The sequence below is a fragment of the Drosophila takahashii genome, chromosome 2R, assembly GCF_030179915.1.
Source record: "Drosophila takahashii strain IR98-3 E-12201 chromosome 2R, DtakHiC1v2, whole genome shotgun sequence".
Taxonomy (NCBI): Eukaryota; Metazoa; Arthropoda; class Insecta; order Diptera; family Drosophilidae; genus Drosophila; species Drosophila takahashii.
In genome coordinates, this window is record NC_091679.1 from 24,794,361 (window position 1) to 24,815,513 (window position 21,153).

Consider the following 21,153-nt stretch of genomic DNA (forward strand, 5'->3'; position numbering starts at 1 on the left):
AACAAACGCAACCAAATAGGACGGGGTTTGCCAAGAGCACAAATTAAAAGCGCAGCCAGGGAAAGAAAAGCTAAAAAAAAAGTTTTACGGCGTTAATAAGGGGTATTAGGTATACAAAGGGCAAAGGGAGTGAATTCAATTCATCAAAGCCAGGGCCACGCCCACAAAAAGGGGGCGCTGCAGTGAGTTGCTGTCGTCACGAATTTGGGTCACCCGGGAGCTTTGAACTGTGTTAGTGGGGCATCGCAATCAGCTCGCATTGCCAGGACCTGCAAACGTCATGGGGCAGTGACGTCACGAAGGAAGTCGAATGCAGAAGAGAATGGCGTCGAGTAATGCAATTAGAAGGCAGAAGCAGGACTCCCACTCTTGCGCTCTCTGTAAATAGAAAAGGAAAATAACTCTCTTTTGCCAGCGGAAGAGCAGGATGCATTCCATACGCCCTGTTGCACACGCTTTGTACGTTGCGCATACGCCCCGTTCGCCAGCAAGGTTAGTTCAGTCAACTTTGGTTTAATATTCATTTATTTATTTCTTGGTTTCGTGTATATAGTTTGCCTCGGGGTACTTTCTTTCTTTTTTGGAATTGCTGTATGCGTTTCACTATATTTAATAATTGTTTTCCGTTCGCCTTTCGGTTTTCGCTTTCGTTTACGACTTCCCCTATTGCTTATTCGAATTGTAGACAGTTACCGACTTTAATGGGGCAATTGCATTTTCCGTTATTGTGTTCTTTTATTGTTTAATTCGCTAACAATGTTTGCTGTTGTTGGCTTAAATTCATTTGGCTATAGATCCGGGGGGCGGGGAGGGGGGAGGACAGGGCATCTGTCCCGAACCGCTCAAAACCACGAAAAAACCTATTACACATAAATACAGTCAGTCTCAATTGGCCTTTAACGAATGACATTCACAATGGCATTGGTCTAAAAACAATTTTTGATGTGCGTTTCCAATTCTACCTACTAATCGTAACACAATTTACACGGCAAGCAAATCAACAGTGCCCCTATCCATATTCGGGCTCAACGCGGGTTAAATCTGGTACTCCAGCCTACGCCTGGGGTTCTACCTCGAATATAATACTTAGTTCGCTAACCTTTGATTAATATCATTACTCATCTAGTACGGCTTGGTGTGGCTGGTGTATATACGGTTAAATACGTTTCCTTTGACTGTGATTGCTAAAAGACTCTGCGAATGACCGCCTGAACTCCTGGCCTTGGTGTTTAAATCTAATACGTGTATTGTTCGTTAACTTTCATTTGCTCTTAGATACTATGAAGCATTCTCTGTGACTTTGTTTCGCTTGATTTTGTCTTCGTTCCGCTTGCTGATTTCGCATCGCCTAATTACATGCTACAAATACGATTTATGTTAACCCAATGTTGCAGGACTGATGTCGTCGGTATATCCCAATGGATCTTGATTTTGATTTTGATTTTTAATTCCCATCTCCACATGCTTTAGTCCTCCGCCGGCAGACTTCACCTAAGGCTGCCCAAGATGGGCAGTCAGATGTCTCCGTTGGCGTTTGGATTCCTGCTGGGATTGGCATTGGCCTCATTGGCCGCCGCCTCGGCAGCGGAGGATCCCAGGGCTGCGCTGGCCGCGGAGCAAGTGGTGGTGGCCTCGCCCACCGTGATCGTTATCGTCGTGTTCTGATTGTCGCACTGCACCACCTCGATGGTGCGCGTATTGCTGGTTGTCGTGGTGCTCATCTGACCACTCTCCGCCTCGTTCAGCTGGCGCCCGATCTCCCGGTCGATGGCCTCCGCATCCTCCGGATAGCGTTCCGAGCAGAAAATGGCCCCAGCCTTCAGGAGTTTCAGCAGATTCAAGCGATCCTCGGCATTGCGCTTGGCACAAAGTGGTCTAAAGGGAGAACAAATAATATTATTTAATTTATTTCGTTATAAGAAAGGTATTAACCCACCTTCCCGCATCCTTGAGCTGCTCCATGAACTCCTTGCCCGTGATGTCCACCAGCGAATTGGGATCCATGTTGGAGAGTGAGTCCAGGTCGGCATCGTTCATTACGGACACGTTGCAGAGGTTGTTCTGCAGCTGACCCACCAACTGCCGGATGCGAGCCGACTCCGAGTTGTTCGCATCGGTGGTGTCTCCCTCGCCTCCGGGTACGGAATCCCCGTTTCCAGTTGCCACCTCGTTGCCATGTGGAGTTGTTATGGTCACGTAGTGTGTGGGCTATAAACAAAAAGCAGATAGCATTTAATTTAATCTCTCTGGCCTCGCTTCCTTGCCCACGAAGCTCGTCCATGGCGTTCCATGGGATAATGCAATTAGTCATTATGACGGATAAAAGGAGGGACAAATAAAATAAATTATCCAATTAAGTGGTATTCACTTGGAGAAAAAAAGCACTCTAATCTCTAATTGAATTCAGTAAAATGATTAAAATTAATGTAAATGGGATCCCTAAGATAAATATATAAATATAACATTTAAATTTGAGCTTAAATTGCTTTGAAGAAAATGTATTACACACAAAAAAAAACGTATCGGTCAAATCATGCGCGGATCCACGGGCGGTGATATGGGTGATATATCACCCCCCACTCGGGTAAAAAATGAAAGGAATTTTGTTATTCAAAAATTATGGAACAAAAAATTTATTCTGATATCACCCCCCACAACAAAATCCTAGATCCGCCACTGGGTCAAATCGATATGCGCATGGTAAATTTGTGGTATTGCATACGCATATCGTCTCTCACTCGGAGATTCTCTTACTCCGAAAAAGAAAGAAAGGAGCAATGTTTCGACTTAAAATGAGTGAGTGAAAGGGAGAAACCACATTCGAAATTCGAACTGGCCTGTTGCTTAAATTTTAAACATTTCGAAATTGATACCACATATCATCAAATCGATCATCGTTTCATATCAAGTTTTTTCTTGGGTTTTACTCTTAAGAAAGAAATTAATTGTTTTTGAATATTAATAGAATTCATGAACATGAAAGAGAAACTTTTCAAAAGGACAATGAAGTCACAATCAATTTGGGTTATTTAAACAACTCACATCAATCCAATGCTCTCCGGGAAAGACAGCCACCAGTTCCGTGTTCTCGTCGAGGGTGCGGAAGTACTCCTCGTCGTCGATCTCCGTGCCATCGGAGTCCAGGTGGATGGTGGGCAGGTGGTCGCACTTGTCGAACTTCTCCGCCACCTTGCTGCGAATCTCCTCCAGACTGGAGGCGCAGACAGCCTTCTTGATGTTGCGTGTTACGTCCTTGACCTGGCCGTAAAAAAAACCAAACAAAAAACGTAGCAGAGAAAGGGAATAATAAACCATTATACGTTTACAATTACGGAAACAGCAGCAGTAACAGTTACACATGGCCCCGCTCATCAAATGAATAATAAATTAATGTCAGAAGGGAAGCAACTGTGTCCCTATAAAATATTCACATCGTCGGCACCCAAAATAAAAACGGAAAGATACAGAAATGGGAAAAGTTGTAAATTTACTTTGGGTTGAAACCCTTTTTTTTGCGACAACAACGTGAACTGAATGAAGAAACTGCAAACTTTCATTCTAGTTATATTTGACTTTATTTACTACGATTTTCTTCTTTTCTTTTCTATCTATTTTTATTGGTTTTTTAATTTCCAATCTCCTTTTTAAATTTTAGTAAGCAAAGAAAATAATTATAATTATAATAATCCACTTCGCTTCGAGTGAAATTGTTTTCCATTTCGCCGAAAAATCACAATGAATAAATGAACGGAATATTTGCGAGCACGTCATGTCCTGCTGTCAAATGTCCATTTGCTCTAATTGAGATTTATGGACTGGTTTCATGCCCCGGGAGGGATGTCACCTTAAAGTGCCGCCCACAAGCCGGCTTTGTGCATATTTCAAATGCGAATGCTGAGCTTTGTGTGTTCACTTCTATCTCAAGAACTCGAACGCAGTTTGACATGCACTCTCCCGACTGCGGTGCAAATATTTGTAGTTTATTCCCCCTGTCCCACACATCCTTTTTTGTGTGACAAGTTATGCATGTCAGCGTTTTTCATGCTGCATGCTCCTTCGCGAATGCCATAAGTTAGAGCTGTGTGCAAGGACGCAGTCTTTGCCAGGCTCTATTAAACTTGCATGCGATGTTAAATGATGCCTCAGCACTAAGGTTAAACGAAACATAAATTAGACCTGGCTAGGAGCCAAAGGAGCAGTAGCCAGGAGATGGATATTAAAGGAGCAACGGCACGGCTGCACTTCTGCCAGAATTTATAGCCCCGAAACGCCGGGCAACGTGCAACTCCTTGAGGTCCTTCATAAATAATTGAACGGGCCGTGACTAAATGAAATTGTACTCGAGTTTGCATTTCGAACATTTTATTTCACCCGTTCCCAGCTCCTCCGTCATTCCGTTTCCCCAGACAGCGCAGAGGTCGCCATTAAATTATCTTATAAATGCTTAAAGCCAGCCAACTTTTCTGCCTCGCAAGCGCCAAATATTAATCATATCATGATGGGGGCAGAAACTTTGCAACAATGAAAACTTCTGGGAACCACTGAAGCAACTGACAAGTGGGAGACGCGGCGGCATCGAAAACAAAAGCATAGTTTTTGTTCGGAAACTTGTCAGAACTTTTAGTCGATCGCATTAGTAGATTTTCGCAGGAAGAACTGTCGTTTTCGCTGGCGGTTGCAATTCAATTAGCAATTTATTTAATTACCCTCAAAACAATACAATGCCTGATACCTCAACAAAGTCGAAGAAAGATTGTCGGAAAATAAACAGGTTTTGAAAAGTTGTTCAACAAAATGCAGAAAAGAAACGATGATTAGTCTAGAAATTGTAGTAAACAGGAATGTTTTTAGGTTTTATTGCAAACAACAAAGTTTTGTTGGAAAATCAGGATTCTTAGGGCAAAGAAACCATCGAAAGTCACATGTTAGAGAAAAACAGAAAACCTTTCTCTACCAAAATAATAACCAATGACAAAATTTCATCAGAATAGAAAATCACAAATATTATTTTTTTGGATTCTTTCGGATTGGTTGAATAATTTCCAGATGAAGGCTTTTAAATTACAACTAACTCGAGCTGTCATGTTATTTAAAGAGAAAATCAGAAAACTTTTTTCTACCAAAAAATAATAACCAATGACAAAATTTAATCAGAATAGAAAAACATAAATATTATTTTTTAGGATTCTTTCTTGGTAAAAATATTGATATTAGTCTAAGAACCTAAACCATTTCAGAAAATTATAGCTACAATAAGCCTTTGATTTCAGGAGTGCTTTTGAAGATGACCAACAGTATGCTAAACCGATTTAAACGGATTGGTTGAATAATTTCCAGATGAAGGCTTTTAAATCACAACTAACTCGAGCTGCTCAGCCATCAGGACCCCAGGGTCCTGGGCCAAACGTGCAACGACCTCCGACGTCTGGCTCCAGCCAAAGTCAGCCGAAGGATACGTGCCAGGGACTCTATTCATCTGCATCTTAGACCAGGCAGGATCCACAAGTCGCAGGACTTTTAAATATTTGATGGGCGTAGGCCGCAGATTTTCGAGTCGCTGGGGAAATTAGGCGACAACTTTAAATTGCTTTCCAACTATGCCCTGGCATTATGTAAATTGTTTAATAAATTATTAACAAAATGCTTGGCGGGGCGTGGGCGTGGCCGTTGGCTAATTACAGCGACATGTCGGGATGAAAAGTTTTCCCTTTTTAATGGCATTTTCATGGCTGTCGAGGTATTTGACAGCTTTTAAGCCGATTTGTGTTTGGTGGTTTCTGAATTAATTATTTTAATAAGCAGCGACATTTTAATGGATATAATGGGCAGATTTTCGAGGTTATCTCCGGAAATATTTCACAAAAGTTGTTTTCCGTGTTCCACAGACAACTTAAATAGCCCTGTGGTTTCTTCGGTTTGTGTTCAGTTGTCAACTGCCTGTAGTCCTTGTGGTTTTTCCTTTTTGCAAGCTAAAAGATATTTCTTAAATCCTGTAAGTACTTTAAACAGTTTTCTGCTGTTTAAGCGGCAGATAAACAAATTAGTTGGGAAACAAAGGCCCAGCAGACAAGTAAAACAAATGCCAAAAGCAAACAATTCCCAATACTCGAATGAAAAAGCCAAATAAAAGCAAAACAAATCCAGATAAAAAACGAAAAAAAGTATAATAAAAAAGGACAAATAAAAAAGTAAAGGAAAATCATTTTGATTTTGCAAAGTCAAAATTGAGACAGTAATGGCACATTACTGAGCTTTCGCCACACTCTTTAATCCGAGCTTTCAGCTCTCTTAGGCCAATTTCTCTTTGCCCAGAGCAACTTGAAGTTCAACCCAGTTTCGATAAAGAACAAAAAAAACAGCACGCGGCCAACAACAACAAAAGCGAGAATAACAACGCCCAAAAAGGGCATGGCAGGAAAATAATGCATGCTTAAAGTCTCATTGTTGTCTGTGGCCTTTATGTTATTTTATTCACTTCATAAACTCACTTTGAAAGGCTTTTTGGAGTCGCCCGAGTTCCCTGCATTCGTCTCCATTGCTTTGTTTGGTTCAACTAAATTATTAATTCACTCTAGCTATGCACTTGATCTCCACGCTTAATTTCCGAACATTTGATGATTTTTTTAGCGCCTTTCTTGATTTCTGCTTGATTTTGCAACACCTCACTGGCACTCTAAATTTAAACAAACAAACATGAAATTCCTGCCCGCAAGCTGCACTTCAAATAGGAATTAAATGTATTTTCTCGGCTCCGCAGCGGAGCTTTCGATGCGAAGAGCGCCGGTTTTGAAATGAGCGTGAGCTGAGAAAGGCACTTGCTTTTATACACTCTATATATATATATATATACACGAGGACTGAGAGGACTCTGTTATCGGAACCGTCAAATGTTAAACGTTCTCATAGCTGACATTCAAATAATGCTCAATATTTCTTTATTCCATTCTATTTTAATAATATATTCTAATAAATATTATATATATTTTTCGTTACCCGTTTATATTATTCTTAAATACATATGTTAAATATATATAATATATTTTTCTTCTATTAAATATTTAATATATATTTTGGTACCTGTTTACACTATTCTTTAATACATCTGTTAAATATATTGAAATATATCTACAAATAAATGCGTTCCTGTTCTTAAATATTTTCTTATTTACAATAATTTGAAGATAGGAAAAGTTAAAAATAGGTTTAGAAATTTCTTGTTAATAATATTTTATTAAAAAAAAACAACAAAAAATAAAGAAAATGTTTAAAATTTACTTTTGTGACATAACAATTCTAGAAATTAAAAAAAGAAACCATAGAGTTTACAAAAGAGCGGATAAACAAAGACCGAGAAAACTCGTCCTCTCTGCGGACTATGTTGATAACATTTTCCTGTAGGCCAGGCTCTAGGAAACACAAGGAGCTTGCTAGAACAATCCTGACGGCAAAGTTTACTGGTCTTCAATGGGGAAATGAGGAATCTAAGCCTCGCACTAATCTCTATTTCAATCAAAAGGTGCATTAGGTTTCAATTGGTCCATGGGGCCCCGGTACCCATTTTATCAGCCCAATGACATCCGGTGTTGTCAATCCAGTGTCCTTTTCCCTTTTGGAACCCGCCCAAAAGAGCAGTTAGACAACGCTTAACTTTCTACTCAAGTGGCCAACACCCATTTAAATCTATATACATCTATTGCTATGCACACATCAACGAACCGTCCAGATAAAGAAGAGCAAAAAGCAAACTTTTGACAAATGGCCAAAATACATGAAAGGAAAGCCAAAGCCGGAAGGTGGCCCCAGATTGAGATGAACTGAGTTTGTGCACGGGGGAAAATTAAAAATATTTGTTGATATAACATTGAATTATTTCCAGAAAAATTTTAATACATTTTTTTAAATTCAACAAATATTTCTTTATTCATTTATTTATCGCCAATGGATAAATCCTTATCTGGCTACATCTTACTACAATTGCTTAACTTAAATCTATTATTGAATATTAATTAACAAATATTCCCTAAGGGTTTTCCTTAACAGTTCCTTCTTCAGCTGAATCTAATACAAGGAAATGGTAGCAAGGTACGAAGATTCCTGGCAGGAGCATTACAATTAATGCATCCCAATGTATTAAAAATTAAATAAAAAAAAACTTAATTATTTGTCTTCAAATTTCAAAAATACTAAAAACCAATCAAAACTATTTAATTCCACCCATGATATGTCTTTATACAAACCAACTTGGGGACCGAAATTCTTACCGGATCGATATAAATTTTGGTATATGGGTCGGAATTGTATATTTCCCATATCCACCTCTTATGAATTTTTACTGTGTATAACGGAACTGAATAGCCCGGAAAGGAGGTGGGCATAAAGGGGGAGGGGGATCGGAGACGGGGGCAGCCTTAAATTGTCATCCTAGTGCGCACCATCGGTTCCTCAGATGCTCCTTCTGCTGCTGGCAGTTTGCCCCGTTTGCTGCCATTGCACTGCATATAGTAACTACAGATCCAACAAAGGGAGCAGCGGGGGGAGGTGCCGAGTGGGGGCTGGGACTATTTTAAGCGCAGGTCACTTGAAAGGACGCACAAGGACATTGGCTTGTGCGGGTGGCTGTGTCGCAAACAGTTCGCAGGTCACGTGCATGCACCGCGGTGCATTGACCACGGAGACGTTGACACATCGGCCTGAATCTGGGTTGAGGCTTCACCAGCCAGGTGACAGGTAATTGCCCCACGGTGAGCAAGGCAATATGCCAATGCTAGGGGAAGCCAATAAATCAACAACAGGCGGCAATATCGTTTACCTCATGGACGACTAAGGAGCAATTTAACTTGCCACTCAATTGTAATTTCTTTGTACTGATCATAAAAAAGTTAATATTAAAACCATTCAAGTTAAAACTCCTTTTTGATTAATAAACGAAAAAGTAACATTCAACATATATTTAAATTAAATTAGATACATAAGAGGCCTCTTTGAATATAACAAAACTAAACATAACAAGGTTAAAAAGGTCGAGTTCCACAAAAAACAAATTTTCTATTCAACAGCTTGCTCGTTGTTTATTAATCGTTTTTTGCCGGCACAGACGTTTTAAATTAGACCTAAGCTGCTTCTTAACAAAAAGCAGACAAAACTAATTATCCTTCGCGCCTTAAAAAGGCGATAACAGGAGCGATTTTACACAGCTAAGACCTTTTTTACTAACAGCTTAGGACTGACTGTAAAATACAGAACTCTGCTAAGAAAAAGCAACGCTTTCAACAGGACCTCGTTAAAATTCAAGAGGGACTTTCTTCCGCTGACTTCGTTTGAACCTCTTCACTTTGACATTTGCTGCTCGGTCGCGGCCACCTTATGAATATGTAGGGTTGTTTATCCTTGCGGGAGTTTAGTTCACTTGATTTTAGGCGTACAGAATCAATATAGTACTTATTCTTGTTGATGTGCGGAGCTTTAAACCATTTAGGCTTGTTCAAAACATATTGTCTCTAAAAAATAATAAACTTTTTATTCGGTTTCAGGCAAATCAATCTCATTAATAGTTTTCCAGAATCATTTTCGGCACCACATTCATGCTGGTCAACTCCTGGAAGAGCAACTTGCAGGCATACGGCATGGATATCTTGGATACATTGGCCGAGGACTGGCAGAAATGGCACCAGGAGCAGTAGGCCAACCGGCCGCAGGTCCTGCAAACATCCACCTCGAAGGCATCCGACGAGATCATCAGACGCTCCATGATCAGCATGCTAGCGCCGTAGGAAATGAGGCAATCCCGCTCCATTTCACCCAACCGAAGGCCACCCTCGCGACTCCTGCCCTGCGTGGGCTGACGGGTGAGCACCGCCTTGGGCCCTCGGGCACGGGCGTGCATTTTATCCTGCACCATGTGCTTCAGTTTCTGGTAGTACACCGGACCCGAATAGATGTACGCCTCCAGTGGCGTTCCAGTGATGCCGGAGTAGAAAAAGTCCTTGCCCACGTAGTTGAAACCGTGGCGCTCCAGTTCCGCCTGGATGTCCTCCACTTTGGACCCGCCAAAGGCAGTGCCATAGTGAAACTTGCCTTCCAGGAGACCAGCCTTTCCGCCGAGCAGCTCCAGTGTCTTACCCACTGTCATACGAGAGGGGAAGCCATGGGGGTTCATAATCATGTCCGGGCAGATGCCAAAGTCATTGAAGGGCATGTCCTCCTGCTCAACAATCAAGCCCGTCACTCCCTTTTGGCCGTGCCGCGAGCTGAACTTGTCTCCGATCTCGGGAATGCGCGTCTGGCGCAGCAGGATCTTGATCAGGAAGTCCTCCTCGGCATTGGCGGAGACCATCACCCGCTCGATATAACTGGGCTCTGGCCCTTTATAACTTATGGGCACTGCGGTGTAGGGAACCTGCGCGGATTGTCCCTGAAGCGGATTCATCGAAGTCACCGCGGGCATCTCCTTGTTGATCATGATTTGTTTGTTTTGAACCTGCTCACCGGGGGCCACAATGCCGTCGGTGTCCAGGACGTCGTGCTTGAAGATCACCTTGTTCGTGAGCGCATCTTTCATGGGACCCATGATCCTGTCGAAGGTCTGATTCGCATAGCGTTTCACCGTGCACTTTGAGTTCTTGTAGACCAGGCAGCGTCCATAGCCGCGATCTATGGAGGCCTTGTTCAGAATTAAGGCATCTTCGATATCGTAACCGGAGTAACTCATCACGGCCACCGTGGCATTTTGACCTGCTGGCAGCTTGTCGAAATTGGTGAGCTCAATGGTCTTGGATTTCACCATGGGAGCGTGCGGATACACCAGGTTGTACATGAGCGAGTCGATGCGGTTCTTTTGGTTGTAGCCAATCATTCCCATCGCCTGTTTGCCCATAGCACATTGATAGGTGTTCCTGGGACTCTGGTTGTGATGCGGATAGGGCACCAGGCCCGCACACACTCCCAGCAAAGTAAAGGGTTCGATTTCCAGGTGCGTGGTGCGCTCCTCGATTTGCTGCTCGTTCCATGCGATAAACGAATCGTTCTCCTCGTTCACATCCAAATACTCGATCAGTCCGTCCAACAGAAAGTCGTCGAACTTGCGGATTCCCCGGTTGAGCTCATCCAGGTGATGCTGCTTCACCAGCGGACGTTGCTTCTCCACAATTACGTAGGGGCGGCACAAACGACCGCCGTCCGTGTGGATGTAGATGCATCGCTGGGTGTAGGACGTGTGCACGGACACATAGCTGCCCATTCGACCCTTCCGGCGCATGTAGCGCAGGTTTCGCACCAGGTGTTTGTGGTTCAGGGTGAGTCCCAGGACGTTACCATTGATGAAGACCAGAAAGACATTCGGATTATTGATGGGATTGCCGCTCACTTCTCGAATATCCTCCACGCCCGCATTGAAGGCCACTATCATCACGGGTCGCTCCTCCACTTCGGTGGTAATATGGGTCATTAAAGCAAGATTTTTGACCAGCCCACAGGCCTCGCCTTCGGGCGTGTCCGAGGGACACAGCATGCCCCACTGACTGGGCTGCAGGGATCGCGGACCGGACACCTTTCGCGTCTTCTCAAACTGCGAGTTCACTCGCGTCATCATGCCCAGGGCGGATATATAGCTCAGGCGGGACAGCACCTGCGTTACGCCAGCTCTTTCCATCTTGAATCGCTTGATGGTCCAGTTTCCGGAACTAATGGCCGACTCCAAGCCCGCCGTTATCTGCGCCGCCCTCATGTGCTTCACCACATCGAACTGCGCCGCCTTCACCTTGGGTATATTCTTGTCCGCAATGGTCTTTAGCTCCCAGTTCATGCGCTTGAACAGATCCTCGAACATCATGGAGAGCAGGGAGCCAGCCAGCTCCAGTCGCTTGTTGCCGTAGTAATCGCGATCGTCGAAGAGCGTCTTGTCCAGCTCGGCGGCCATCACACGACGCACCATCATGGACACGTAGATGGCCTTCATTTGGAAGTTGAAGTTGTCCACGGGAACGTGCGCCAGAATGGTGGTCAGCAGCAGCTCGCGGGCCTCCTCCGAGGGCGTTTTTGTGGTGGCACTTTGGAAGCGCTTGACCACCAGTTTTGAACCTAGAAATGAAAACGATTAAGAGAGATACTCTTTAGAGTTAAGTAAGGAAACCTACCCATGTACTCCAATGCCCTTTGCTGGGTGAAGACCTTCAGATTATAGGCATCCAGAAGGGAGGCACCGAACCTATTCTGCGACTTGCTGTCTATGCCAATAAGCGACTGGATTTCCTGATCGGAAACCACGCCCAGGGCCTTGAAGATCACCACAATGGGTATGTCGTCCGTCATGGAGTTGTGCTTGAGGTAGTACTTTCCATGCTTGCTCACCACCAGAGTGCGCGACTTCTTTTCATGCGTGGAGGAGGTCACTTGGCACTGCACCACCCCGTTGAAGTCCTCGGTGAGCATCTTGTTCCAGGACAGCTGCTCCTGGATCAGGATGACCTTCTCCTGGCCGCGCACCACAAAGTAGCCACCGGGATCCAGTGGACACTCGTTCAGCTTGGACAGCTCGAACTCCGACTTCCCGGTGAGGGCGCAATTGGAGCAGCGCAGCATGAGGGGCATCCTGCCGATGAGCAGGTTGTTCCGCTTGATCCGCTGCGTGCCCCGCGTGTACTCGATGTCCACGGTGATGGGCGCCGAGTACGTGGTGTCCCTTAGGCGGCACTCGTGCGGCGTGGTCGCCTTGGTGATGTTGAAGCCCTCGTCGATGTCCGGTTTGCCCACCCGCACGTCCAGATACTTCAGGTAGAACAGGGGATCCGCTCCGCTGGTCACCAGCTCGTTGGCCTTCACAATCTTCTTGATGTCCACGTTGATGAAGTGATTGAACGAATCGATGTGCTGCTTCACCAGTCCCTTCACTTGCAGGAATGCCGGCACCAGTTTCCACTTCTCCGCCAGCGGCTTAATGGGCATCGACCAGTCCTTGCTGTCGCCCGGCTCCCAGGCGGTGGCTTCCACATTGTGATCGCCCATCTTCAGCTCCACCATTTCGCTTAAATTATTTAAAATTCAGTTAAAAACAAAACAGCGTGCTATTTATTAGTTCCAGGGCAATCGGGCTATCGTTCTTTGATATCTATCGGAAATCGATTACTCCTTGGGTTAGTGTTGATAAAGAGTCCCTTTGAGTTTAGCTTTTCCACGCCAAATCTAGCTATATTTTAAGCAATAATAATTTCAATTCAATTTTTTATTATTAAAAAATAAATTTCCAGTTTAGCTTTTGGTGTTACGTAAATAATTTATAAACCTTAATAATTTAAACCATTTAGTTCAGGTAAGTATTTTTTTTAAGTTTTTGTATATGAAATATTTTGAATTTTGGTTTTTATCTCTTTCAGTTATAAATTAAAATAAATTGCTAATATACAAAACAAATAAACTGTGCGTTACTTATTTCTTATCTCTTCAAAACCGTCAGCTATTTGTGGCACCACTAAAACTGAAAACAGTCCAGAATCCAAAAAGTACTAAACACTTTCGTGGTTGGTTTTCGAAAAAAAAATAATCCGAAAAATTGCAAATATATGAAACAAAAGAGTTTTGAACTAAAATTTTACTTCAAAACCCGTTTTAATACATCTAGCTTTTCTTAAGCTAGGTGCTCACGAGTGCAACCATTTTGCTGCAAACAAAGAAATTGCAAAATTTGTTTGCAGCAATATTTTTAGCTTGTCATCTGTTTACATTATTTTACCCTTATCTTGGTTGCTTGTTTGCGTGTGCTGTTTGCTTGTAGTCGCAATATTGCAGCAAACACAGCAACATGTGGGATCGCGAGAACACGATAAAATTGATTGAATTGTACGAGAATTATTCCGTTTTATGGGATGTCTCGTCAGCAGACTATAGAAATAAACATAAAAAGCAAAATGCTTTTCACGAAATGGCTAAAAAATTAGACAAAAGTGATGATGAAATAAAAACAAAAATTCATCATTTGCGTACTCAATTTTTGCAAGAGGTGCGCAGAGTGAAGAAAAAAAAGAGTGGCCAAGGTACATCGGGCAACTATACCAGCAAATGGGAGTTTTTCGATGCGCTTAAATTTATTAAAAATGACGACGGAAATAATTTTAAAATTCAAAATTTGGTAAGTAGTACAATTTATAGAATCGTAGTAATTACTTATTTTGTATATGTATGTTTATATTGCCATGGCATTTTTAGGAAACCTAAAAAATTCAACAAAAATTATTAACATTTTGTTTAACATTTTTATTTCACACTTTTTCACATATATTTAGGAACTAATTGAAAGCGCCGTTAACACAATATCCTCAGAAGAGGCACCATGCCCAACTAATTCGTCACTAACAACAGATGACGTACCAAGTACATCGAAAGCAAAAAAAAGAAAATGTAACGAGATAGTACTTAAGGACGAATATCTTCTTATTAAAAAGGCAAGTGCCTTACTCGGAAAGCCAGCGGATGACCATCAGGTGTTTGGAGATTTCGTTGCATCTGAGCTCAGATTGTTGAAATCACACCAAAATAGACTTCTGCTTCGCAGAAAAATTCAAAAAGCTATTTTAGAAGTAGCGGAAATTGATAGCGAGGACACTTTTACTTGTTCCACTCCTGATAACGTGTACTCGTCTACCAATTCGCCAGTTCTTGGCCTTTCAGATGGTAATAAATTAAATGTATGTATATATGATTTACATTCTTACTTTAAGATATTCCCTTTTCAGGCATTTATATACAGCAACCGTACTCACAGGAATGCAAAAAAGAAACATCAGAGGATGATATGAATTACCTGTAAAAAATTAAGTTACATCAATTTACATACTAATTAAAAGTTCATAAAAACGTTAATTAAATATGTTACATACCTGTGGCTAAAAAACGCAATGTCAGGACTAATCGCTCATTTGCAGGAATCGCAGGACGCATTACAGGGTCTTGTTTAGTTACGTAGCTTTTTACTTTTCCAATACAAAATTGAAATCACTGACATGCGAAAAAAATGGTAACCCCTTTCTTATCTCTTTTGTAAATCCACGAAATATCCATACAAAAAAATTAATTTTCTTGCAATATTGGCATAGTTGTAAACATTTGTGCAAACTTTTGCTGCAAATTGTTTGTATCGTGAGTAGCTTTAAGTGAAATGAGTCAATAATCCAAAGAGAACTAAAGCACATTCGTTTTTTATTTTCGAATAAAAAATGCCATCAAATAATCAGAGTGTAACCGTTTCACAGAGTCTAGACCTTCTTCACAATCTGGACCACATCCTCGTCGTTTAGAACGTGCTCGATGCCCACCTTCTGCGGCTGATGCTTCACGGACGAGCCCCAGACCAGCGCACTGAAAAGGAATAAAAAGGTGAAAAGCCGCACAAGCAACAAGACATTAAGTCGGTCTCACTATTTAAACTCCTTGGCTATGGAGCGATGCAGCTTGTTGCAGAAGTCCTCGATGCTGGTGCGCTCGTTGTGCAGCACCACGGGCGAGTTGTAGTCGGGCAGCTGGCCCTTGGGCTTGGTGTAGATCCGCTGCAGATGCAGGTACTCCCACATCAGCTCCAGCAGGTCGTCGAAGTTCCAGTGGTGGTGCGCCGAGATGGGCACGCAGTGCGGGATCTTGTAAATGACGTCCAGCTCCTCGATGGAGATCTGATCGATCTTGTTCAGCAGATAGATGCAGGGTATGTAGATGCGGTTGCCCTCGATCACGTCGATCAGGTCGTCGCTGGTGGCATCGTACCTGAGCGTGATGTCCGCGTTGTGGATCTTGTACTCGGACAGAATGGTCTTGACCAGATCCGTGTCCAGTTCGGACTGCGGCACCATGCTGTTCAGGTTGATGCCGCCCTTGTCCTTCCGCTTGTAGTAGATATTCGGCGGCTTCTTGTTCAACCGAATGCCGAAGCCCTCCAACTCGTGCTCCAGCAGCTTCTTGTGGCCCAGCGGCTTCAGGCAATCGAGCACCATGAAGATCAGGTTGCAGGTGCGAGCGACGGCAATCACCTGACGACCACGACCCTTGCCATCCTTGGCGCCCTCGATGATACCGGGCAGATCGAGCAGCTGGATCTTGGCGCCCTTGTACTTGATGCAGCCGGGCACAGTGGTCAGCGTTGTGAACTCGTAGGCCGCCACCTCGGAGTAAACGCCGGCCAAATTGGAGAGCAGGGTGGATTTGCCCACCGAGGGAAACCCTACGAAGCCCACACGGGCATCTCCCGTCTTGGCCACCTCGAAGCCAGCTGGTTAGAGAGAATTTTGATTAATTTAAAGGGGTTTCTAGGGGAGCTGGAGCACCCACCTTCGCCGGTTCCGCCGCCGCCTCCCTTGGGGGAAATCAGCTCGCGTCGCAGCTTGGCCAGCTTCGCCTTTAGCAGACCCAAATGCGCCGAGGTGGCCTTGTTCTTCTGCGTGCGGGCCATCTACAAAGGAGCCAAGAAAATCCAAGACACCCGGTGATTTAAGAGGAATCCGGGGGAAGGGGGATTCCGAATCCGCGGGGCAAGTGGATGAGAGACAGGTTAGTTTTCGGTACGATCGCCCAGGTGCTCCATTTTCCGCTCACCTCCGACTCGATGGCCGAGATTTTCTCCAAAATTGTGCTCATGGCTGGCTGGCAGTTGTCCCCGGTTCACAGAAAACCCCAGTTATCAACAGATATGCATATAAAAATAAAAATATAAAACTCTCGCGTGGACAGTTGGAGCCGTAATCGATATGTATTCGATTGAATCGATATCTGCAGAAATGTGGCAATAAAGACTGATAGGCGTTACCCAGCACTGGCTCTTAAATTTTTGTCATAATTTAAAGACTGAGGAAGGGTCACTCTAATTGGAATTAAGCCGTTACAATTTGATCTCCACTGAAATGTTCACCAAAGGTATAATAAAGAAATGAATTATTTTAAAATAATACAAAGATTGGATTACCCTTTCAGGCAAGCCCCGAACCCCTCTGGCCAACAACCAGGCCAAGTTCAAGGGTCAACTGGCCAATAATGGCTCGCAACTCAGCTTTTCAACGGCCGCTCAAGCTTTGCGCAAGAATAGCAGCCAATTGCGGCAAACTAAATTAAGTGTCTGTCGCAAAAACAATAAACTAAAGTACGATGGCTTTGCGGAGGAAGAAGAGCCCAAAATGCGACCCAAAAAGGAGTTTGTCTACATTCCAACGCCGAGCAGCCAGGAAAAGTCCCGTTGCGAAGTGTCAGACCAAAAGGATGACAAAACAGGGTTGCCGAGTTGCCCGATGTCCAAGCCAGGACGAAATCTTGTAAGCTTGATCGGTCGCGTGGATTTCTGTCTTAAAACCCACAAAATTAATCCAGATATAAACGCCATTTGGAATGTTTACGGTGGGTAATGATTTAATTTAATTTACTTTCTGGTTTTTCTATAATTTCATTTCCTTACATTTATTTTAAAGGATTTTCTTAAAACATCTTTACCTATAAATTTCAAAATATATAAAAATTCGATTTTAATTTTCAAAATTCCAGGTAAATTGCTGCGCATTTTTGAGGGAAAACGTGGGGAACACCTTATAATCGTGCGTGACGACGGCTCGAAATCCATCCTCCAGGGCATTTATTACGATTTCGAAGGTGTTTTGAAAACTTGGAGCACAGGTAAGATGAAGAGGTCTGCTAATCAAACTTTTCGAACCCACTTTTGATCCATCTTCAGGCGGCTTTGTTCATCTCGTGGGTCATTTTATTCGCGAGAATCGCCTGCAAATATTCAGTATCGCCCAGGTAAGCGATATTCTTTCGCAACAACAATTTATGCGCATCGAAAATGTGACAACGTATGTTCTGATGCAAAACAATGTGCATAAGTAATTATATTTTAGTAAGGTATTTCCATATATATAGAGTTTCCGTGATTTGTGGGCCAGGCGATTCAACTTTTTCCACAAAATAGAAATATGCTAGTTTAAGCTTCTCTGTCCTGGCCCAAAATCACCAGTGAAATGTTTCATTTTGTACTTTTGTAGTTCAGAAATCATGAATAATTTATAGAGTTTGTAAGTAACTTATGAACGATATACCTAGGAACTAAGTTAGCTTCAAAATGCCTCCCTAGGTGATTCTTCCCGGGAGCATTGCACTGTTACAGGGACTACAATAAATACAAATTCCAAAGTAGACGATTAAATTCTAATACTGGTGGACTTATTTGACTAAGTGGAAGGAAGTGGCTATTCAGTTCTACGAGTACAGATCAAAGTACATGAAGGCCGTGACCAGAAATCCGCAGAACAGGGCGCACAAGTAGCCCAAGTGCAGCGAGGCGGTCTTCTCATCGCGGAAACTGCAATTGAAATATAGTATGAGTGGTGGAATATGGAAGGTAATTCCTCGAGAGCTTACCGCTTCTTGGAACGCGGCGAGAAGGGCGAGGGCGGATTTACGCCGGGCACTGCGCTGTCCAAGTACACAATTCCGTACGCGAAGGCGGCCACAAGGAGGCCACACAGCAGGGGACTCAGCCGGGAGCCCAGCTGGTGCCTGGTGGCCCACACCAAGGTCTCGTTCCACCGACTCTGCACCTGGTGGCTCATCACCTGGATGGAGTCGCCGCTGATGTATGGCACTGCGAAAAGAAGAGAAAGAGAGCACAGAGAACTCGTTAGTATCTCGGTTTGAGTGTCGTTCTATTGATTTCCGTGTTATCAGTCTTATAACGATAAACACGTCAAAAAATAAGGTTTATAAATAGGGTGGTCCGAATTTATTGGCAAGAAATGTAATCTATGAGGAATTCAAAGCATTTTGGCCGCAAGAGCACTTAAACTGTGCCAAATAAGTAAAAAACATTTACGGAAATGCATTTGAAAATCAATAAATACTGGTATTGGTTGATCTTTTTATAGATATTATTCGGTCGAATTATTGGAAGGAATATAACATAGTCAAAATTTCCAACTTTAATATGTTGAAACTAAAAAATCATTAAGCAATTAAATTTTTGTATATTTAATAAAATATTTTTAACATTTTAAAGGTTTAATTCAAATAATAATTTTATTATATTGTGTACATTTTTGCCATCTTGAAATTACATTATTATTATTATTTTGTTTTCTCCAATCGTATTGTTGAGTATTAATTTAAGGCAAATAACACTATGCAGCATCAAAAATTTACCTCGATGGATACTATATTTTTGGATTTGTTACGAATTCCAAAGTTAAACTGCGTTTTCCAAAAAGTTCCCCGACGCAAGGATTCTTAGCAAAAGGACCTCAAAGTTCGAAAAATTCCGAAATTGGCCAACTTTCCAAAGCTCTCAGAGGCAAACGGATTCATGGTTTGGTTAGATGCTAAAGTTTTATAAAAGATACACTCTTTATCTTTCAAACCCCATACTTAGAATAATTTTAGGATTTTTATTAAGGGAGAAACAAGTTTTAGAAAACATAGTCAAAAAACATAAAAGTATACAGCTGCGGTCAAAATAGTAGTAGTGTTGCCGTCATGTGTTTTTAAAAGTTTTTTGTTGTCACTTTTCTTATCCAATTAGTCTAATAGTACAATTATAATCAATACAATATCACCAGAAGAAGATGAACTACAACAACAAACTTTTAAAAACACAGGGCGGCAACACTACTACTATTTTGACCGCAGCTGTATGTTTTTAAGTTTTTTGACTATGTTTTCTGGAATCTATTTCTGCCTTAAAAAAAATCCTAAAATTATTCTAAGTATGGGGTTTGAAATATAAAGAAGGTATCTTTTAAAAAACTTTAGCATCGAATCAAACCATGAATCCGTTTGCCTCTGAGAGCTCCCGAAAGTTGGCCAATTGCTGCATTTTTCGAACTTTGAGGTCCTTTTGCTAAGAATCCTTGCGTCGGGGAACTTTTTTGAAAACGCAGTTTATCTTGGGAATTCGTAACGAATCCAAAAATATAGCATCCATCGAGGTAAATTTAAAAAGCACTAAAAATGCTGCACAGTGTAATTGATTTCCAGCTGGGCAGAGTAGTCAACTTAATAGCTCAATTCTGTGACTGTTCTCATTTTTACATTTCCCTTTACATATTGTCGAGCCACCCTAGTGCAAATTAACGGCTAGATTGCTGAATCGTTAGAAATGTAAAATTCGTTATTTTTCCTGGGCTTTCTAGCGGTACCGCGTATGCGTTTATGTATGTGTCGCGTGACGAAAACTCCCTAGTGCTAAACACCGTTAGGTTCAACAAAGACGAATACCTAATCACCGTTGGGCAAACAATTAACTAACTAATAACTCTCTGCTTTAAAGATGAAGCAACTAATCACTCAAAGCCTTTTAAGGTTTTCTAATGCTATACGTATGTATGCAAATGAGAAGGCTAAATGCGCAACAAACTGTTTGCCTTCTTTATATAGACGTTTTTTTCGCTATTTGGGGGTTATTGCAGGGGGAATAAACACCGCTATGAGATCACACGAACTTCAACTATTTATAAACGAGAAAATATAAACAAAGCGAGTGAAGACGACGTCACCGCCGACAATTGCAACCTTGAATTTCCACCCCCGCTATTAAGGGGGGTATATATTGTACAAATAATTAGAAATCCGATATATAAACGCTCAATATAGCCCTCAACTTGACACACTTACTGGTTAAAATGACGCTTTTGTATCCAATGATTAGAGCTCCAAAGAGAAGGGCCACTTTTTTGAGCAGCGGATCGAAGGCGGTCGCCACGCCCACTCGCCCCTTTTCCGTGGGTTCAGTAACGCCCGCGTACTTTTGAAGTTTTGGATTTGGATGGGAGCTCTTCGGCGTAGAGGTGAAAATAGGCCCGTTCTGTTTGCTGACTTTTTTACTTCTGACAGCCGCTGCCATCGAGAAAATCCAATTGGTTTTGTTTTCCTCTGGCTGGCAGCGCGTGACGTCACAGCCAGGGGCGATTGGTTCCACCTGCATTTTGTTGTTTTGCCGGCGACTGCTTTGTTTTGAATTATAGTTATTTGTAAGAACGCTTTCACGGGTAACTTTTCACTTTATATTTAGTTCCACAACAGTTGTTTTAATTCACAATGGTACGAAAACAACAACAATAAACGTCACACCCCCGAAAAAAAAACAACGCAGAAATGCAATTCGACCTAGTGGTGGGTGAACACACAAACGTTGCACATTGAACT

General features: G+C 42.5%; 5 protein-coding genes across 5 annotated transcripts; 1 reads left to right on the forward strand and 4 right to left on the reverse strand.

Moving 5' to 3' along the window:
• Positions 1–507: 507 nt before the first annotated feature.
• Drep1 (DNA fragmentation factor-related protein 1) lies at positions 508–6,786 on the reverse strand. The gene is made up of 4 exons (XM_017155535.3): positions 6,489–6,786; positions 3,043–3,258; positions 1,937–2,208; positions 508–1,875 (listed from the first exon to the last, which is right to left on the reverse strand). Exons 1-4 carry the CDS (start codon positions 6,534–6,536, stop codon positions 1,515–1,517), a joined length of 897 nt encoding a protein of 298 aa, XP_017011024.3. The 5' UTR covers positions 6,537–6,786; the 3' UTR covers positions 508–1,514.
• Positions 6,787–9,024: 2,238 nt separating this feature from the next.
• Polr3B (RNA polymerase III subunit RpIII128) lies at positions 9,025–13,101 on the reverse strand. The gene is made up of 2 exons (XM_017155524.3): positions 12,132–13,101; positions 9,025–12,075 (listed from the first exon to the last, which is right to left on the reverse strand). Exons 1-2 carry the CDS (start codon positions 13,012–13,014, stop codon positions 9,545–9,547), a joined length of 3,414 nt encoding a protein of 1,137 aa, XP_017011013.3. The 5' UTR covers positions 13,015–13,101; the 3' UTR covers positions 9,025–9,544.
• Positions 13,102–15,169: 2,068 nt separating this feature from the next.
• 128up (GTP-binding protein 128up) lies at positions 15,170–16,729 on the reverse strand. The gene is made up of 4 exons (XM_017155485.3): positions 16,570–16,729; positions 16,306–16,426; positions 15,406–16,246; positions 15,170–15,345 (listed from the first exon to the last, which is right to left on the reverse strand). The coding sequence occupies exons 1-4, from the start codon at positions 16,609–16,611 to the stop codon at positions 15,243–15,245; spliced, it is 1,107 nt and encodes a 368-aa protein (XP_017010974.1). The 5' UTR covers positions 16,612–16,729; the 3' UTR covers positions 15,170–15,242.
• On the forward strand, positions 16,719–17,847 carry LOC108066800 (uncharacterized). Its single transcript, XM_017155484.3, has 4 exons — positions 16,719–16,887; positions 16,945–17,361; positions 17,506–17,634; positions 17,693–17,847. Exons 1-4 carry the CDS (start codon positions 16,875–16,877, stop codon positions 17,845–17,847), a joined length of 714 nt encoding a protein of 237 aa, XP_017010973.2. The 5' UTR covers positions 16,719–16,874.
• LOC108066851 (uncharacterized) lies at positions 17,819–21,100 on the reverse strand. The gene is made up of 3 exons (XM_017155542.3): positions 20,623–21,100; positions 18,379–18,601; positions 17,819–18,319 (listed from the first exon to the last, which is right to left on the reverse strand). Exons 1-3 carry the CDS (start codon positions 20,930–20,932, stop codon positions 18,217–18,219), a joined length of 636 nt encoding a protein of 211 aa, XP_017011031.3. The 5' UTR covers positions 20,933–21,100; the 3' UTR covers positions 17,819–18,216.
• Between the last annotated feature and the right edge of the window lie 53 nt (positions 21,101–21,153).

What these genes read in the sequence shown, in the direction of transcription:
- Drep1 (XM_017155535.3), bottom strand. Translation starts at nt 6,536, where the DNA reads ATGGAGACGAATGCAGGGAACTCGGGCGACTCCAAAAAGCCTTTCAAA. An exon ending in CCGGAGAGCATTGGATTGAT is followed by an intron (nt 2,209 to 3,042) that starts GTGAGTTGTTTA and finishes TTTTGTTTATAG; the next exon opens with CCCACACACTACGTGACCAT. An exon ending in CAGCTCAAGGATGCGGGAAG is followed by an intron (nt 1,876 to 1,936) that starts GTGGGTTAATAC and finishes TTCTCCCTTTAG; the next exon opens with ACCACTTTGTGCCAAGCGCA.
- Polr3B (XM_017155524.3), bottom strand. Translation starts at nt 13,014, where the DNA reads ATGGTGGAGCTGAAGATGGGCGATCACAATGTGGAAGCCACCGCCTGG. An exon ending in AAGGGCATTGGAGTACATGG is followed by an intron (nt 12,076 to 12,131) that starts GTAGGTTTCCTT and finishes TTTCATTTCTAG; the next exon opens with GTTCAAAACTGGTGGTCAAG.
- 128up (XM_017155485.3), bottom strand. Translation starts at nt 16,611, where the DNA reads ATGAGCACAATTTTGGAGAAAATCTCGGCCATCGAGTCGGAG. An exon ending in TCTCGGCCATCGAGTCGGAG is followed by an intron (nt 16,427 to 16,569) that starts GTGAGCGGAAAA and finishes GCTCCTTTGTAG; the next exon opens with ATGGCCCGCACGCAGAAGAA. An exon ending in ATAGCCAAGGAGTTTAAATA is followed by an intron (nt 15,346 to 15,405) that starts GTGAGACCGACT and finishes ATTCCTTTTCAG; the next exon opens with TGCGCTGGTCTGGGGCTCGT.
- LOC108066800 (XM_017155484.3), top strand. An exon ending in CGCCATTTGGAATGTTTACG is followed by an intron (nt 17,362 to 17,505) that starts GTGGGTAATGAT and finishes TCAAAATTCCAG; the next exon opens with GTAAATTGCTGCGCATTTTT. An exon ending in TTTGAAAACTTGGAGCACAG is followed by an intron (nt 17,635 to 17,692) that starts GTAAGATGAAGA and finishes ATCCATCTTCAG; the next exon opens with GCGGCTTTGTTCATCTCGTG.
- LOC108066851 (XM_017155542.3), bottom strand. Translation starts at nt 20,932, where the DNA reads ATGCAGGTGGAACCAATCGCCCCTGGCTGTGACGTCACGCGCTGCCAG. An exon ending in CAAAAGCGTCATTTTAACCA is followed by an intron (nt 18,602 to 20,622) that starts GTAAGTGTGTCA and finishes TTCTTTTCGCAG; the next exon opens with TGCCATACATCAGCGGCGAC. An exon ending in TCGCCGCGTTCCAAGAAGCG is followed by an intron (nt 18,320 to 18,378) that starts GTAAGCTCTCGA and finishes TTTCAATTGCAG; the next exon opens with TTTCCGCGATGAGAAGACCG.